The sequence below is a fragment of the Larus michahellis genome, chromosome 6, assembly GCF_964199755.1.
Source record: "Larus michahellis chromosome 6, bLarMic1.1, whole genome shotgun sequence".
Taxonomy (NCBI): Eukaryota; Metazoa; Chordata; class Aves; order Charadriiformes; family Laridae; genus Larus; species Larus michahellis.
In genome coordinates, this window is record NC_133901.1 from 59,557,787 (window position 1) to 59,576,314 (window position 18,528).

Below are 18,528 nucleotides of genomic sequence, written 5' to 3' on the forward strand. Positions count from 1 at the left end.
TAGGATGAAGCTAAACCAAAGCTGTATGTTTGGTGGTATAACTGTAGATTTTTGTCTTAATTCCTTCCAGCTTGGAAGCATGTATATATTTGTAAGGTACTGAGTACCTTGGTCTCTTAAGCTGTAAAACATTTAGCACCTGTGGGATCTGACAAAACACGTCTGTCTTTGTCTGGCACATGTTCTCCTCAGTTGTACGAAAGTGTGAGAAATAGCTCATGGTTCAGAGCATGGCCTTGGTCTACTCTAGTTATAGAAATAGGGCAGGTGTTTCCCACCGGTGCCGTATCCCTCTGTTCTGCCCCTCTAACTTCTCACTACTCATTTCCCAAATGAAGCTCCTGGACCAGAGACTCTGGGGCTATCTGTGATGGAGGTACCCACTGCAGAGGCATAGGGAATAACATCCTTGAGATCAGTCACTAAACTCACTCACCTTAAAAGCAAAGTAAAAATGCTCTTTGTGTTTGTTCGTGGTTTCCGGTTGTTGTTTTTTTGTGTGTTTTGTTTTTTTTTGTTGTTGTTGTTTTTTGTCTGTTTTTTCCCTGCAATGAGCTTTTAAATGTCTCAGCTAGATGCACTGCTTGGTAGGATTTGGCACTCACAGGATTCGACGCACAAGGAGAGTCTGGTCTCCTGGACACACCAGGGTATCACCCTACAGCCTCCCCCTCAACCCCAACTCTTCCCATGCCATTTCTGGAGTCACTTAGGTTCCCCCGTATAACCGCTGCTGACAGCATGACCACCTCTTACCGGCAATAGAAAGAAGGAAAAGCTGTGCCCAGCTTACGTGTTTTCATCACCTCCGGGCAGATGTGGTTATGTATAATATCACTAAACTCCCTACCCTGTTTGCAGGGAGAAAGAACCCAAGCCCAGGGTGTGTGCCTGGCCCCAGGCTTGGTGTGGTGTGTTGCTGTTTTACAATGTCATCCAGGGGCTGTTCAAAACAAGAACTACTCATGTGGTTTTATGCTAGTGGATATTTAGGAAACCTGAACTAGACCACGTGAGAGATGTTCAAGTGAGATAGAATATCGCTGGGCTGGGCAGTGCTGAGGGTAGGAGGCATCATCGTGCTGGATTTCCTGCATCCTCCGCTTCGGCAACTGGATATTTCCTGCCGTCTCTGCTTGCACATGCTCCCCTCTGCTTGGCAGGCTGCATGGTGAAAGCTTGCTGTCTCCCAGGCTCCTTCCAAACGTCTGAGGTGTCAGATTGCAGCCAGGCTAACAGTGAAAGGAAGGGTGTTAATCATGCTAATACCTACTCGATCTTTATGTTTACCTAGCAGAAAGTTACACGTTTTGCCTCTGTAGACCAAGTGCATTGCATATACAGCAGTTATTTATGTTTCTATATTCTTCCCATAAAGATCCCACCCTTTCATTCCGTATTTTGGAAGCTCCCTGCATCCCTGGCTTAACGCCAGGATTATGGGGACTTCTGAACAACACTTCTTTTCCTCTGCTTGCTCAGGGTCCGCATATCCCATGTGCCATTTCTCACAAGTCAATGGTTTGTGTGGCCCCTTTTCTCTCTTTGTGGGAGAAGTCACGTAACTTGTGATTTTCCTATAAACTTTCTAGGGATGGGGGACAAGTGAGATGAAGAGTTGTCTTGGCCACTGCTACCTGTTCATTTCACCTGTGTGTAATTACAGAAGCTGCAGCTGTAGCGTCTGCAAGCTGAATGCAAACAGATCTGCTGCCCCTTTTTTTTCCTTCTGATTTTTTTTTTTCCCCTAATGATCTCCCCCCAAATAGATAGCTTTCTGCCTCATGGTGCCTGGAAAGACTTCATTGCATTTTGCAAGGGATGCAGCAGGGTGTTGCAAAATTGTTGTGCTCAAAGAGAGCAAACTGTTTGCTTGTGATCTGAGCGGAATAATTCACTTTTACCATTTTGAGTCAGGAAAACTTTTATGTATGGGTTGTCCTTCCAAGCATCTCTGACAGGCACGGGCCATTGGGAGATGCTCTGGTGCAGTTTACAGCAATCTCCCTCTATTGATGGGCAGCTGAACGAGGGATCTATTTTGCCATTACTAATTCATCGAGATGTGGCAGTGCGCTGCCAATGAGCACAGAGCGGGCTGTGGCACTGGGCAATGCAACTCACACCCAGCCTGGATAATACAACAATTTAGAGGTGCATTTTGTTTCCTTGTCTATTTTTTTTTATATGACTTAGCAAACAGTGCTGTGTTCCACAAGTGGAAAAAGGCAGTCGACTTGGAGAGAAGAGGGAATGTGTAAGGTGCAGCAAGTGCTGTGGCAGCGGTTGCTGCCCCACTGCTACCCATCCTCATGTTTGGAGGAGAAAGCCCTTCTCTCCGTGGCTTTTCCTTGGCTCACGTTTGGACAGAGCAGTGGTAAGGATGACCTTGTGCATCTTCATCCTACCCTCAAAACCACAGAGGGGTGAGCAAAATCTGGTTTGGGATGGAAGGAAGATGGGCTTGTGAAGGGACTCTGCTCCACACGGAGAGAGAAGCAGTGATTGATCGGTGAGATCCCAGTCTCCATCTACAGCCTTCGTCTGACTCTGGCAACCACCAGAACAGGCTCTGTCCTGTAAGAGACATTGTGTTCTTAAGCCTCGAAGAAAGTGCATTAGTTATGTTTTGCCAACAGCTGATGGTGTAAACACAGTGAAATAAGTGAGCTGCAGTTTAAGGGGGTGCTGTGGACATGTTATCCTCTGTGGGCTGGGCATGGAGCAAACCCTGTAACTCTTACCTGGGGTTACAGCTGTGTTTCCTTCAAGATTTCCTTGCTGTTGACAGTCAGTCATCCTCCACAGTCCCTCTGGATGCTGAAGATAGCATGTGCTGACTAAAGTTCACGTGTGGGTGACCTCTGGGAAAAGGGGTCTTGCGTTTGATCCAGTTCCATTTTCACGTCACGGGCAAGAAAAATCACCCTTAAAATTGCCACTTTGCTGACAGCATGAGCAGAGAAGCCCAGGATGGTGGCGGTTGCACAAAAGGTTCCCCATAGAAGGTGGCCTGGGAACTGCAGGAAGGCTCCCTGTGGGCTGCAACGGCACCGCAGGCTGGTGCAGTTTGTATTTTCACATTTCCTGTTCTTTAATTGCCTGTGGTAAAGCTGGGATGTTTACCTGAGTGTTTGCTATCCAAAGTTTGTCTGCACCTGGTTGAAAAATTAATTGCTCATTAATAATGAGTTTTCATTCACTGCTCGCCTCCCTGGCACGTGACAGATCTCTTCATGATAGTGTCTCTACTTACGGGTGGGGTGATTGTAGCTGTCTGGTTTGGGATGGGAAACATGCTTTCTCCAAACATTCCTATTAGCACTGTTTTGCTTGCCCGCACATTTATCAGCGGTGAATGCAACTTATTTCCACGTGTGGTGGGTTTATATTTGCCATTAGTGGGCCTAGTTGTCGGCTGGGGTAAACCATGACAAGAGCATTGCAAATGTCTTAGGCCTGGTTGAGGGAGAACGCTGATATCATGGTCATGTTGTTAGGCTTGGGCAATGAGGAGAGGCATTCGTGCTGTTTGACTTCTGCATCTTTTAAATTTAAAGTAAGTTTAAAGCAATTTTTTTTAAAATTTAATGCTATAAATACAATTTGAATATGAAGAAATAGCAAAAGAACTTGCTCCAGCAGGAAAGCTTCCTGTACACAAACAATAATCAGAAAAGATGCTGAACTTAAACCACATGGGATTTGCAGTGCCATTTCTCTAGGGCTGGTAGTGAGGAACTTGCCAAGTGTCACAGCTGGTCCATCACCAGCAACAGTCCATTAAAATGTTGTTTGCTGCTTGGCTTGTGTCCCTTGTGGGAAGAAGGGCAGAGGAGCAGGCAGCTCTTGGGCACTGTGGTCCCGGTTCTGTGCATCTGGTGCTGGTTGCCTCTCCCATCTCATCTGGGGTCTGACCCACTGCTGGTTGGGGATGACAAGTCTCAGGTCCTCAAAGGATTTGGGATCTGACCCGTCTGTGACATCCCTGGCTCTTGCTGGCCATGTTTAGATGTCAGCATTCATCCAGCATTACTCTTTCTCCTCCGTACCTTGCCTGATGTCAGAGTTCTCTGTCTCCTTGCTGCCTCTTCATATTACTCTTTGCTTATTTAAAAAGGGAGAAGAAAGCCAGGTAGTGTCAGGCTCCATTGCGCGTGCTGCCAATTCACCCTCTTACAGCCCCACTCTGTAATTTTTCATATGTGACTAAAGGGGAATCATTCCACTTACTGCTCCAAATTTTTTTTCAGAAATTTCTAACAAGGTTTGGCAAGAATGTAAAGAATACCTGAAGAACCCCCATGTCGTCTTCTTTTGAAGATGAAACCTCCACATTTTATTCTTTTGACTAAAAAAACATGAGCACCTGACTTATTAGGTAAAAAACAGATGGCAGAGGCTTGAGGGATAGTGCACACACACAAAACATCTGTTATGCAGATAGTATTTAGGAAATTATGATATCAGGGCCTGTTGCATTCCGAGGGCTGTAAATTGTGGAAATGTCTCTAACAAACACTGTTCCCAGAATGGGACCTAACCCCAGGTTTGACTGCCCTGAAATGCTAGACCTGGATCTAGTTGTGGTGGCTTGATGATGCTGTGCTACTTACCCAAAGGTTAATTGTTTACCCACATTGTTAGTGGGAGATGATCTGGCTGAAGAACCTACGGCTTTGAAGACCTTGGCCACTCTATATGTTAGGGACACCTGCAAGGACAGCATGTGAGTAGCAGTATGGGTCTGTCAAACAGGAATTTTAATCATCAGTTGTGGACAAATTAGCAGTGTAATTATGTAATTAGGTTTTCGTGGTCCGTTCAATCTTGATGATTCTGTAGGGACTCTGCTGAGATGGAGCTGTGGTGGTGTAACCGCCATGTGGATAAAGACCCTCCCATGGCATTCTACTGGCAGCATGTGAACAAGTGACCTTTTTGGGGAAAGGTGACGCATCTTTCCTACTATCCTGATCTATCGGTCTTTGTCTTTAGTGTGGGAATCTTGGAAAATATTTTTTTTTTTTTTTTTTTTTTGTTCTGAAGCTTGTCTTCCTCCTGGCTGGGGGATCGGTTGTCCCTGCTGTCACCAGAGACCAGTCGGCAGCTGCCTCCCTCTTGCAGATGCCCAGGAGAGGAGCTGCAGGGCAGACCCCATGCTCCTGGCTGAGATTGGAGCTTCATTTACTGATGTTCATTACTGATGGTGATATACTGAATTTGTGCTGAGCACAGGATGATTCCTTCACATCTCAGCAGTGTGGCCTTTTGCCACCAGGTTACCCCTACATGGTAGTGTTTGGTCAGCATCTATGCTAAGTGCAAGTGGTGCCTGTGTGGCCTCTAGCTTCAGCTAACCCCTCTGGTAGGTGAGATATCAGGAAAGATATAGCAGATAATTTTTAAGGCTGTCTACCATTGTTCAGACATGCAATTCTCAGTTTTGAAATTATGAATACTGAAGAAATAGGTATGTTTAATGACTAGCACACTGCTGAGTATCTTCTTGGCTCTATCTCTGGGGGCTGCTAAAATAACTAACTGATGGTGAGAGAGATGAAGATGTCTACAGGTGCTTTCCTTCTGCAGTCATTAGGTCTTTCCAATGCACCTGCAAAACTGCAGCCCTTGGAGTGATGCATCTGATAGTTTCTGCGTCCCACAGCTTGGTGTGTGCATGTGCCAGACAGACTGCCATTGCTGCCAGCCGTGAGATGTGAAAGGCTGGAAAAACCTACTTGAGGTACAGACCAGCTCATGCTCAGGTTGTTTTAAAACAAAAATGCACAAAGCTTTGCTCAGTAGGAGTCTGTGTGCCTAAAATGCATTGAGCAGAATCTTCGCTTTTTAAAGTGGTGGGAGTGGGACATGGAGGGCCACGTTTCCAAGCATCTGCCATGCTGTCAAGGGTTTAATATTTGCAAGTCTGACTGGCAAAAAGATCGGTGTCTCTCTTGCTGAGCTCTTTGTAAAATGTGAACTCCTTGTTTGCCATCTTGATGGGAGCCGAGAGCTTTCTGAAATGTCATCCCTCCCACCCCCTTTATTTCTTCTTTTATTTTTTTGTCCCTCTTCTTGCTTTTGGGCTGCTGTGTAGGTTGCTCTCCAGTTCCTCATGTCATTCTTCTGCTGTCTCCCAGTGCGGGCCTGCTGCCTACACAACTAATCTGCTGAGCATCCCTGGGTTTTGATGTGATAGTCCGAGCCCTGTTTCTCTGTTCTGCCTTGTTGTCTTCATTAGATGTTCTGTGCCCAGAGAGATATTAATTTCTGAATACCATACTTTCCGTAGTGACTGCTCAGCGGCCATCTCATTATGATCTTAAAGATACAAAGCCAGATGCTTTCATTTATACTGAATAAGGACTTTGCCTCTGAGGCTTATACGATCAGTTCCCAAACATTAATAATTTACAGAAATATTTTGCCTTTTACATTCCAAGAACTTAAGTTTGAGGACTACTTCATCAATAAATTATTTACAACACACTTTAGCCAAATTCTTTTCTATTCTTGAGCACGCATCTTAATCTCTATGTTGTATTTTTATCTTTTTTTCCTCTCACATGTTCTTTTCTTTGGTGTCTTTATAGATTTTAGCATGACTACCCAAATGAAAAAATCGTTCTTAAATATGACTCAGCACAAGCAGCCTTCATAAGCTTCAAAACTCCTCCAGATCATGAACCCTCATACTGTGAAAATGGAAGTTTAAAATCATCCACTATGTATGGTATATTATTTATCCATCTCATAGGCTATTAACTACAGCAATTTGTATGAGTCTAACACAGCAAATGTCAGATGTTGTTTCCATTTCTGCTTTTGTTTTGCTTCACTGGCAAAATTTTTATTGATTTCAGTGGTGGCAGATTAAGCCCTGCATATGTTTCATTTTCATGAGCCAGCAAAAATGTCTTTCCTCTTTATTGTGCCCATCTCCTTTAAATATTTCTGTGCCTCTTTACACAACTCGCCCACTCAAATTTCAGTGCCTTCCCAAGTCTCCTTCCTCAGCTCAAGTTGTCTAAATCCTGATGGGTATTGGCTCAGGCTGTGGTCTTACCCAGATAAGTGTCCATCCCAGTTGTGTGATAGAGACGCTGCTTCTGTTTGCTAGAAGGTGAAATAAGGGATTGAATAAAGGTGCTTTTCTGTGTCACCTGAGTTCTGAAGTCAGGCTGTTAGGTGTTTCACAGACTTGTGAAGGAGCAGATAACTAAACGGCATCAGCAATATACAGTAGGTTGTGGGGAAGGAAGTACCAGCTACTGATCTTTAGGTTTGCCTAAACAATATCCAGAAAGAATGACCAGCATGGAAACTCTGGTCTCTGAGCATCCAGGCACAGATGGCTCCCTGCCCTCCTCAACAAGAGCAGCCAGGAGTTGCTCCGGTCACTGAGGTATGGGTTGCCCACATCTCATATATGTTCTCTTAAATAAACCTCTGCCTTGACAGGTGGCACTGGGGTTTGTCTTGAAGCAAAAAACTTATGTCTGGGAAGATCCCAAACTCCTCAGACCCGCATCTTGAATAGGCTTCTAGCTGTTAAAAGAACCATCATCTGAAGTAACATCACGTCCATGTTACATACAGACCTGTCCTGCTAACACTGAACATGCAGAGATACTAATCTTTTCATGCCTATGTCTAATGTTCCTGTCTTAATCTAGATGGATGGAAAAAGATTTATACTTCTAAGCTACCCTATATTAATGGAAAACATTCTTCTGTCCTCCAAACACACACTGCAGCTGCAGGGGAAATAGTCTCTGAAGTGGGAGTGAGACCATGGTCAGACCGTGAATGAGGTCTTGGAAATGTCAGTGGACTGAGTACACTGTACATGAATTAGAAGTGAGTCACAGTGCAATTTGATGAATTTGGGGAACACCGAGCGTCAACTGTGTGTGTTTTCTCCTTGGAGAAGGCTAGGTAGAAGTCAGGTGGGTGTTCCCCTGGGAAGATCAATAGTCTGCTATGGGCAAGGACATGCTGCTGCTACCAAAGCTTTGGTATTTGCTCCTGAAGTTACAAGGCAGGAGATGTGTGAAAATGTTGACTTCTGCCCTGACAGGTCAGAAACATTGGCAAAGAGTGTGGTGGCTGATCCAATTCCAGAGAGACACATGAAAATTTTCTTTCAACAGAGCAGTCTAGCTGGATACTTGGTGTAAGCCTGGTTAAAGACTGTGCCTGCATTACAAAGTTGAAGATGGGCATTTTGTCTGTGTGACTACAAAAAGCTAAAGTGACAAAAGTCATCGTAGTTGACATGTAGCTGCACAGGTAAAAATACTTTTGTGCAGATAAAACATCTCCAGGACATTAGAACAGCTGAGTTAAGATGACCTGATAGGGAAGGAGAGATGTTCTATTTGGGCTGATGTTGTAAATGATGTCATTGCTGATTTTTACCAGCCCTGGGGTATGGCTCACAGGTCACCCTAAGAAAGCAAATAGCTGCACAGAATAGCTTAGAGTTTTTGAGTCGTCCTGTGGAACATACACTTTGATCCTAATAAACAACGTTTATACCTCATTGAAACTCAACTTCTTTGGTTCTAATTCTGTGTAGGAATTACAAGCACTATTTTTAGACCTTCATGTTGAACAGAGTTCAGATGTGTTTTATCTGCTTAGTGAAGAGTTGTGCTGGGGTCAGATTTGGCCTATTACTAGGAATACAGGAATTTAGTAAAATCTCTTGTTTATATCTAAGTTAACCATTTTTTGTTTCTCAGATAGGTTTGATTTAACTTACAGTCTTTTGGTATTAAAGATATTTTCCTGCGTTCCATGAAAACCAAATAATAGTTTTGGAGGCTGAGAGAAAGAAGTGTGGGAAGAAGCAGACAGATATCTAAGTAAAACGTATCTTGAATGGGGAAAAAAATCAGTCATCCTGGGTTCTGGGCTTGTGATTATTTCCACATGCCTGGACTGTATCACTATGCTGTGTGCCACTAATGTCATTAGATGCTTTATGCCAGAGTGGGTTTTTTGCATATGCTGATGAGATTGCAGGATTGGGACCTTGATGGGTAAACACTGCCAGTGCCGTGTCAGCAACGTGGGGGTACGTGCGCACGGGGAGGTCTGCACCCTGCCAGACCCCCTTCTTGTGCTGCACGGGGAGGTCTGCACCCTTCCAGACCCCCTTCTTGTGCTGCATGTATGGGCACGTGCCCAGCCAGCCCAGCTGTCCCTGCAGCTCCGTAACCGCCTGGCTGGTTAACCAGCCTCCAGGCAGCAGAATTTGTCCCCAGCCCTCTTTCAGAAAAGCAAACAAGAAAACTGGCTAATCAAACCCCACCTTGTTAAAAAAAAAAAAAAAAAAAAAAAGGATATTTTTAACTGGTGCTTAGTGCTGGAGGAAGGCATGGTTAAAAATAAGCTTAATGTTCCTATTCAAAGGTGCCTGTGTGTCGGGAAGAAATGCCAGCCTTTTCCCCCCCCCCCCCCCCCCCCCCATTTTTATTGGGCTGGTTAAGGGGAATGTGAGACGTTGGGAGCCATCCTCATTCCCTTCATTCCCTTTGGTTCCTGGTGAAAGAAGAAGAGATTTGATTGCTCCCCCCAGATGAAAATACAGAAGAGTCTTCTAGGCCAGAAAACAACTTCTTTTTTCTTTTTCTTTCCTTTTTTTTTTCCCTTTTTGTTATTATGCGAGCCTGCCAGATTGGTCTGCTCTCTGCTCTCCAAGTGTGTGGGCGGCACAGAAGAGGATGCTGAGACAAAGAATGGGGGAGGGAGGAAGGAGAAGTGAAAAAGACCTTTGGATTAGAAGCATGGTGTATGGGAGGAAGAGAACGCAATGGCAGAGGCAGCGTTGTTTTGGTTTGCGAAAGTTTGCAGCAGATCAGAAGAAGCTGTGGTAGGTCAGAGACACTCAGTCTAGATGCTGTAGCAATGAATATATTAGCACGGTTTAGATCCTAGGCATACAGACATTTTTCTGCATTTGGTAATTTTATGAAGCTCATGTCCTACTGATCTCTGATCCCTCCTCCTGGAAATGGGGATGTTGGATGGAGCAGTGGCTGGAGGGGAACATGACCATTGCTCTACTCAGTGCAGTATTTGCATTTTTTGTTCATCTGCTTTGTGCTTTGATAAAGTAGGTCCAAAACAAGTGGCGTTTTGGGAAGGTAAAGCTCTAATTTTTGTAGTGATTAAATCCTGTTTTCCTGAGCTGAAGAACCAAAACTCATTTCTCATTCTAATAATAGCTGCCCCCAGTCGATTGCATCTGGCTCATGATCTTACATGATACTTTTGTGAGATGGAGTTACATGCAAAATGTCGTTTACTTTGAGTAATAGAAGAAAGGAGTTAAAAGATATAACAAAGGAGAAAGGGTAAATTTCAGATAAAACTTTAAAAGCTACAAAGAATCTAGGATGGGGAGGTGCAGGACAGCAGTATCTGGTGAGGGAGAGCATGAGACTAGAGAAGGGTGAGCCAACAGATAAGCAGAGTGGGAAAGGGCAATGCATGTAACAGTCATTACATGATTTGTTTTGTATTTACACCTGCAATATTCATCTTGCCTAGGCTGGAAAATTCACCCTTGCCATGTGTTTTGCCCTTGGAGAATTTGACCTCCAGCTCCTTTGGTTCCTTGAAGTCTAACGTAAAAGAGCTTGCGAAAGCAGCCCTGTTAAGGACAAGTTTTGTAAATAAATCCCATTTCATATAGGATGGCCCTGTAGCAGGAGGCAGGGAGGTTTCAATGTGCAAAAGGGTGGATGGGGTCCCAGTCCTGGGAGAGGACTGGGGACTTTCTTCTGCAACACCCGGAGCTTTTCCAAGCCCAGCCTGAAACTTGGTGTGGGCACACGCAGTCGGGGATGTTGTGTCGTGGATGTGTGGTATGGTCCTGCCTGCCTGTTACGCCAGCCCAGAAGGTTTCCTTTGGACCCTGCTGCCCTTCACCGCCCTCTCTGAAGGACTTTCACAGGGTAATAAAAAGGTGGTTTCACTGCTGGGCTAATATTTACATCCCAAACATACAGTGCCTTTGCTTGGTTACAAACATCAGTGCATGGAAATGAGAGCTTTTCTCAGAAAGGGTGGGACAGGAAACACAGAGGTTATTCTCTCCTGTCACTGCATTTGATAAGATATATTTGATAGAATCTTTAGAAATTATAGCTCTATGCCAAGGGAACACTATTATGATTACAAAGTCAAGTTCTCAAAAGCTCGCATGTGCTGGAGTGCAAGTTGTCTATCTAACCTTCATTTGTACCCTGGTGCTCTCTGATTGCCTTATTTACCTCTGTGGTTTCACACAGCTCCTGCCTGTGCTCTTTCCAGAGGGCACTGAATGAAGATTGCTAGAGGGAATTAACCTGTTGCTCGTAAGATCCTCATTTAACTTTTTTGCAAAACATCAAAATATGCTTCTCTAGCCTGGGCGGAGACGCATCTCCTCTTCCTACAGGAATATTCGGAAAACAAATGTGGTGTTTGCTCAACAGTCACACGTTAAAGGGAAAATGCCATAAAAATGCTGATGGTTCCCAGCTGGTAATTTCATTTTTCAGTGCAGAGTTTGGATGGTGCTGATGATAAAGTGTGAACAAGCTACTTATATTATATAAAAATATATATATGGTACCAGTATTCCCTGTAGCTCTGTGTGGAAAAATAGTATGCTTTTGTCGCTAAAGGCTGTCATAGTGCCTTGTCACATGGGGTGATACTGTTTGAAGTTTCCAAACATTTAATAGCCACAGAACTGGGCTTGAAATAACAGAAATCACATGCCGTGCTGTCGTCATGCTGTGCCTCATGTCAGAGTGAAAATAAAGATATTCACATGAGATTACAGATAATCTTTGCTTGAAGATAGAAACTTTCGTTTTCTTTGCTTGTTCTGAAAGCAAAAGCCAGCTTCATCAGGTGAGTGTTATGAATCATCGCTTTTTTTTTATTACAATGTTTCTTCCAGTAAGATGCTTTTATTTTCGTTTTCCATTACATTGTATAGGCCTGTGATTCTTTCGAAATGTGTTGTGCTTGAAGTGTCTGAAATGGCAGTGAGAGGCTAAGCTATTAATGTTAATTTAGCCTATAAATGAAGGTGAGGACTGGAGGCATTTGAAGGCGCAGTTGGTGTGATCCACTGATGGAATGGGCTGATACTTTCCCTTAGGAATGGGCTTTTGGCAGATTCCAGGGGATATTGCCCCAAGGCAGGCATCTAAAAGCTGCTTTTCAGAAACACTGGTTAGCCTGATGTAATGCTTTATTGCAAGGCGCATCTTATGTTGAAATCTGTCATTTCCAGTCTATGCTACTTTGTACTGTCCCACAGGGTTTTTTCAATATATTATCCCAAAAGTATTCAAGGTGGAGGTGCCACGGTTGGCTTTGGGGGCATTAATTTCTTTCCTGACACCCTATGCACTGAGTCACTGTCTTTGAAGATAAATGCAGCATCCAGTGGGGGCTTGTGGGAGCGTTTGCACGCTGATGGAAAAACATTGTGCAACTTGGCCTGAGGTCAGTTCGGTTCCTTGCCTTGGAAATCCTTCTGGTTGCTCAGCCGCCTGCCGCTCTCCAGCACTGCCGTTCTCCTCTTCCACTTCTGCAGATGGAACCACAGAATGGTTTGGGTTAAAAGATCACCTAGTTCCAACCCCCCTGCCATGGGCAGGGACACCTCCCACTAGAGCAGGTTGCTCAAAGCCCCGTCCAGCCTGGCCTTGAACACCTCCAGGGATGGGGCATCCACAACTTCCCTGGGCAACCTGTTCCAGTGCCTCACCACCCTCACAGAAAAGAATTTCTTCCTAATATCTAATCTAAATCTCCCCTCTTTCAGTTTAAAATCATTACCCCTCGTCCTATTGCTCCACTCCCTGATGGAGATGGTCACGCAGGGAGGTTTTATAAAATGCGGAGCACTGGCAGGGTCAGAGTTAAGCCTGGGATGTCCGTGGCAGCTTTGACTTTGAGTGAACAGGGGTCACAGCCCCCAGGCAGTGACATGAGACCTTGGGCTCTCCTTTCACTGCAGTGTCATTTCCACCAAATCAATCCGCATCCTGGACATCCGTTACAACACCTCGCTGATGTCTTCATTGCTCTACCGAGAGGCAGCCTTTACTGCTGCGCCGCTGCGGCTCCTGTCACCAAAGCAAACGCGACTGATGTCTCATTTATGCTGAGTGTGAATGCGAGGTGGATATTCAGCCTAAAGATTTTCCCTGTCCTTGAATTCCCCATCCTGCTGTGCCTGCAGAGAATTGTACTGGGATAATTGAGCGCCTGGGTTAGTGGTTGCGGTGCCATAGTTTGTAGGTATGAGTGGTGACTTTGATTTTAAGAATTTCATCCAGAATTTTGAACTTCCTCTGACTTACACGTTGAGATTTGTCTTTCATCCAGAGCTGCAACTTCATAATAATGCTTAATAATAACATAACTCAAATGTCTGCATAAATGTCAACTAATCAGCATACCTTTTACTAGGGCACTATCTGTATCTTCGCATTACAGATAAAGAATTGAAAGTAGAGATGTGTCTTTCGTCTAAGCCTCCTCCATTAATGGCAATAAATTAATGTTAAAAGGATGCATAGGTTTTATATAAGGTGGCATAAAAGATGGCAGGGGTTTCCTGGAGGAAATCTGTTCTCTGTACAGGTGAATTTTCTCCCCTAACAGCAGTCAGAGACTCATGCCGAAAAAAAGACCTGAGAATGTGTTCCCCTAACTTCTCCCATCTTCCTAGATGATCTCCAGCTGTTTACTGAGAGCTACTGCATTGGGTGAAAAAGGACAATTTCCAGACAATCTGTTTGTTACCATAAAGTCGAGTGCAAGTGGTAATAGAGAAATTGATGGCACCTTTTTAAACATAAAAATCATTAAGAGAAGATTCCTTGTCCCTGGCAAACATCAGATCGATTTCCACAGTTCCCTCCTTTGCCCCATACTGAGATTCAAGGAAACTCTTTGGACTGTTTCTTGGTGTGATGTCTCTACCTACAGCACTGTTTAAGTGGGTGAAACCCCCATCAAGAGAGGTTTTATTGCTTGTTTTGTCTTGCTTATGAAGAGTAAACTCCAATTCTCCGTAGAGCCAAATCCAGTCCCAAAAGAGTTTTAGCTGCATGAGGCTCGCATGAACTGGAATTTCTTGTTCCTGTCCTGGCCTATGCATATGTATAATCTTATCCTTGATCCCTATGAGATGGATTTTTTTTTTTTTATTCTCTCCTTCTTCCTTGTCTCTTTGTACCTTTTTCTGTGTCTCCTCCTGTGCAAGGCAGGTCTCTGCTGAGCTGACTTTCCCCACCCTGGTTCCCTGCGGGTATCTCTGCTGCTTTCCATCAATCGGGGTGGAATGGGCTGTTTGGCCACGTTGGGATGTCTTTTCCCAGATCGTGGTGGGCACCCTACTTGCTGACTGCTAGCCTTCTGACCAGGACACCAGGGAAACAATGCAGTTGCTCATGACCCCTTGACTTCAGACCCAAACCCACTGCCCAGTGTCCAGGGATGAAGGTTTTAGTGTGGAGGGGTGGGAGAGGTGCCCTGTTGTCTGCTCAAGGCTGCTCGGAAAGATCCAAGGTTTTAGTCTAATACACAGCCTGATGACTGTGAATCTATCTAACGAAGTCCTCTGCAGCCTCAGCATCCGACTCTTGTGGTTAGTAAATATATTTAGCAAGATCGGACATTGCCTCAAAATACTCCTGCAGCAGATTCCTCTCGGCTTGGACAGCAGCGCTGCTGCTTGGCCAGAGCTTGCTGGACACTGTTCATGAATGGGAATGGATTTAGGGGCTGGATTTCTGTTGGGTCCAGCCCTAATACCTTTGTCAGTGATTTAGAAGGGAGCACAAATGGTGCTGCTGTTGATTTTTATACTTGATGCCAAAATGGGAGGCCTTGCCCATATTGGCAAGGGCGAAGAAATACCCCAAGGGGACCCTAGAGGGTATTGGCATAGGGAACTGTAAAATAGGAACAGGATTGTGGATAGGTTTTTTTCTATATGCCTAGAGAAAAATCAGAACCACAAAAGACTGAAGAGGAATTTGGATAAAGGGCAAGGTCTGAAATGGACTTGGAGGTGATAAGAACAAATCAGCAATAAGTTCCAGCGTGACATGGCTGTGAAGGAAAGATTTGCCATCTGGCAAATAATCCTTGAGGAGTTATCACGAACAGGGTGGACTCACTGTTTGACTACCATGATGGCTCTGTGGGGCTGCGTCCCCAGGAGCTGCTCCACAGCAGTGAGGGAGATTCAGGAGATGGGGTGCTGGATTTTTTCTGGGGGGAAAAAAAAGTAATGCAATTTTTAAATCAATTGAAATTGTTTATCATTTTCTGCCAAACAGGATGACTCATTCTGGCAGTCTGCCCTCTCCACCCTCCCCCTCAGACAAACAAACAAAGCCAATAAGTTGCAAAAAATAAAATAATATGAAAAGATAACAATTCAAAATTTTCCTTTTGGTATATTCAAAACAAAGGGCTTAATGTTGGGCGGCTTTTTTTTTTTTTTTAAGACATCATTTCAGAGCTGGATTCAATGACCATAACTTGAAAAAATGAGGTAAAAATAACTCCGAAAATAAAATGCTTCATTTTGAGTTAAAGAAACATTTTGTTCAGTGAGATGCACAAAGCATTCAGTTTTGGGCCAACATGAAATGATATTTTTTTTTTCCTAGCAATCTCTTGGTTGAGGCAGTGAACCAAGAAGTCAATTATTCACAGAGCTGTAGCAAGATTAAGGTAAGGATGGAAAGCAGAGCTGAAATGAGAAACTGAGGGAGAAAATTTGGGATTGAATGTCCAAGTCAATCTTCATTTTTCCGAGTGAAACGTGGTAGTTGATGGCGTAAGCACCCAGACCCTTTGCCGTCAGCCCGCGCGGGTGGGCTGCCCGCCAGGAGACAAAACTGGCAATGTCCTTGTGGCATCCATGGGTCCCCAGTGGCGTGAGAGCAGAGTGGGGTGCTGTGATGGGTTGGCGTGATCCAAGAGATGTCCTGCACCCATCAGAGGCCATGCTGCCGTGGTCCCTGGAACGCGTCCTCATCTCTCACCGCTGCTGCTGTAAATGCAGCATCGTCTGGGAGGGGAGGAAAAAAAATATAGAAAGGGGAAAAAAAAAAAAAAAAAGGAAGAGTCTTCTGCCAAGAAGCTGCCGTAAGCTCTGCAGAGTGTGACTTTGGGCAGGGAGGAGTGGAGTGCTGCCTGCGTGCTGCTCAGCCGGGGAAGAGCTCTGCTCCGCTCCGGGGTCCGGGCACGAGTCTCCTCAGCTGGGCAGACGGGAGCCCGTGGTGGTGCCTGGCTGCTGCTGGGGGACTCGGGACAGGCTCCTCTTGCAGGTTGGAAATGCTGGGCACAGCTTTCCTCACGCATGCAGCGTTAGTGCAAACACCCTGACTGTGTGCTTTTTGGCTTGGGCTTTTTTTGCACCGCTTTTTTTTTTTTTTTTTTTCTTTTTCCAGAAGTGCTGAGACCTCAGCACCCGGCTATCCTAAGCAATAATCTTTACAACACAGGCAAGAGAAAAGTCTTATTTCCCATTTTTCCGGTGGCAGAGTCGAGGCAGTGGGATGGCAGGATTTGCCCAGCACCATGGTAAGAGTTGGGAGGCAGAGCTGCACTTGAGGCTGCCGAAGTTTGACTCCCACTCTTTTGCAGAGTGAAGAGCGACTGCGGCGTAGCATAAAGATGCATGAACTAGTTTTTAAATGATATGCCATGCCAGCTGGGATATGCCGTGGCTGGTGGTGGCAGCTCAGCGCCTGCTGTGTTAATTTACCCTTAGAGCAGTGGACAGGAGAGACCAGGGAGATGTGCATGTGGGCAGGGGCGTGCGGTGCTGGAGATGGAGAGGAGGGAACGAGCGAGCTCCTGCACCAACGGCGGGGTGCAGAGAGCAACTGCGGGACCAAGCCCGGCTGCGGTACCCTGCGCACCTCCCTGCACCACCCTCGGCATCCCCCTGCTTTTAATAACGCTGGCCATTATCCATCAGCAGAGGTAATGAGCTGGAGAGCAGGAAGCATTGTTTCTGGGCTGAGCATGCAAGCCTCACACAAAAGAGTTTACAGGGGGTAATGTTTTTATTATTACAGTCAGTGGCGAACCATTCTGCATTTCAAGCACTTCTTCTTTGCTATTAAATAATTAATAATTAACCAGCAGAGGCCGTTTGAAGACTCTGGTGCGGTGATGTCTGGTAATAATTTTTTTAACTTTTTTTTTTTTCTTTTCCCCTCTCCTTCAATTCTAATTTATTCCAGGGCTTTGCGCTAGGATACCAAACCACTGGGTAGCAAAAGTTTCAATGGCCAAAGTCGTTTCATTTTATAAATGAGTTCTCGAATTTTTGTAGTGGAGTTGGCAGTGCCCCCTGCTTTGTTCTCGGTGTTGCCGGGGAGCCGGGTACCGCCGGGTGTTCACCCCGACCAGCAGCGCCCCCCCACCCCAGCACCCCGCAGCCCCGGGAGCGTCGTGCGTGGATGCCTTTGCCCGCTGCGTTCCGCACTGTGGGACTGCGTGTGCGTGCGTGGAGGTGGGGGGGGATAATACGGGAGAAGGGGGGGGGACCCGACACGCTGCATCGATGAAACGCCGGCAGCTATTTCAGGAAGCCGCTAAGTCTCCTCCTTCTTATGTAAATAAACATGACAACGCGGAGCGCCGGTGCCGCGGCGGGAGTGGGTGGGTGGAGGCTGACGGCGCGGGGCAGCCGGTTCCCGCGTGGGCCGGGTGCTGCTGGCGCGGAGCGGGGCCGGCTGCGGAGCCATGGGGGGGCAGGTGACGAGGAGCCTGCTCTACGGTAAGGACCGACCCGCCGCCATCCCCGCCGCCGCCGGGGGGGAGCGGGAGGCGGCTGGGAAAGGTGAGGCGGGTGAAGCGTGTGTGGGGGTGGGATGCGGGATCTGCCCGGCTGGTCCTCCCGGAGCATCCCGTTCCATCCCGGGGGCTGGGGGTGCGCTGATCCCGCTGTATTGGTGGGGATGAGGGAGAAAAATCTGCCTGCGCAGCGGTGCCGGGCGTGCTGAGAGGTGACAGGGGCGAAAAGAAAGTCACCGTGTGTGTATGTGCTGCCTGGCAGCTCCCACCGGGGACAGATCGCTAAGCGATGGTAAAAGCTTGCTGCAGGGCAGCTTAGTAAGGCTCTGAAAACAGTCACCTTATTTCTCCTTTCCACCAGGAGTTTCTTCTTAATGTCAATTCTGGTTTATTTCGTTTTGAGTTGATATGGTTTGGATTGAAGGTTGGTTTGAATTGACTGCTTTCAGGCGGAGCTAAAGCCGTTAAGTGCAGGCTGCTGTCTGCATTTGCCGGGTAATGTAAAGCAGGGGAGAGGGGGGAGCTGGAAAGGGACTGGAATATCCCGCACAGGCCAACATTAAACCGGAATTTGAATCTATAGATAGTGTGCGATACTAGCTGTGTCCTGGTCAGCGCAAATCTCATGCCATAAATACTCCTATGAGAATATTGCACTCCTTAATATTAAACTTGCCT

General features: G+C 45.9%; 1 protein-coding gene across 7 annotated transcripts in view; it reads left to right on the plus strand.

The window, feature by feature from the left end:
• The window catches only part of NEURL1 (neuralized E3 ubiquitin protein ligase 1), a 161,953-nt gene that overhangs the window by 52,646 nt on the left and 90,779 nt on the right, over window positions 1–18,528 (plus strand). The window contains exon 1 of one of the 7 annotated variants that reach the window (XM_074591658.1): window positions 14,031–16,370. The exons of 2 other annotated variants lie outside the window; for them this stretch is intronic. Coding sequence is in view for 3 of the 5 variants with exons in the window: in XM_074591655.1 (XP_074447756.1) it covers window positions 17,800–17,896 (97 nt within the window). In the remaining 2 variants the exon portion in view is untranslated. 4 more of the 7 variants (XM_074591657.1, XM_074591659.1, XM_074591655.1 and 1 more) reach the window with 4 other exon arrangements.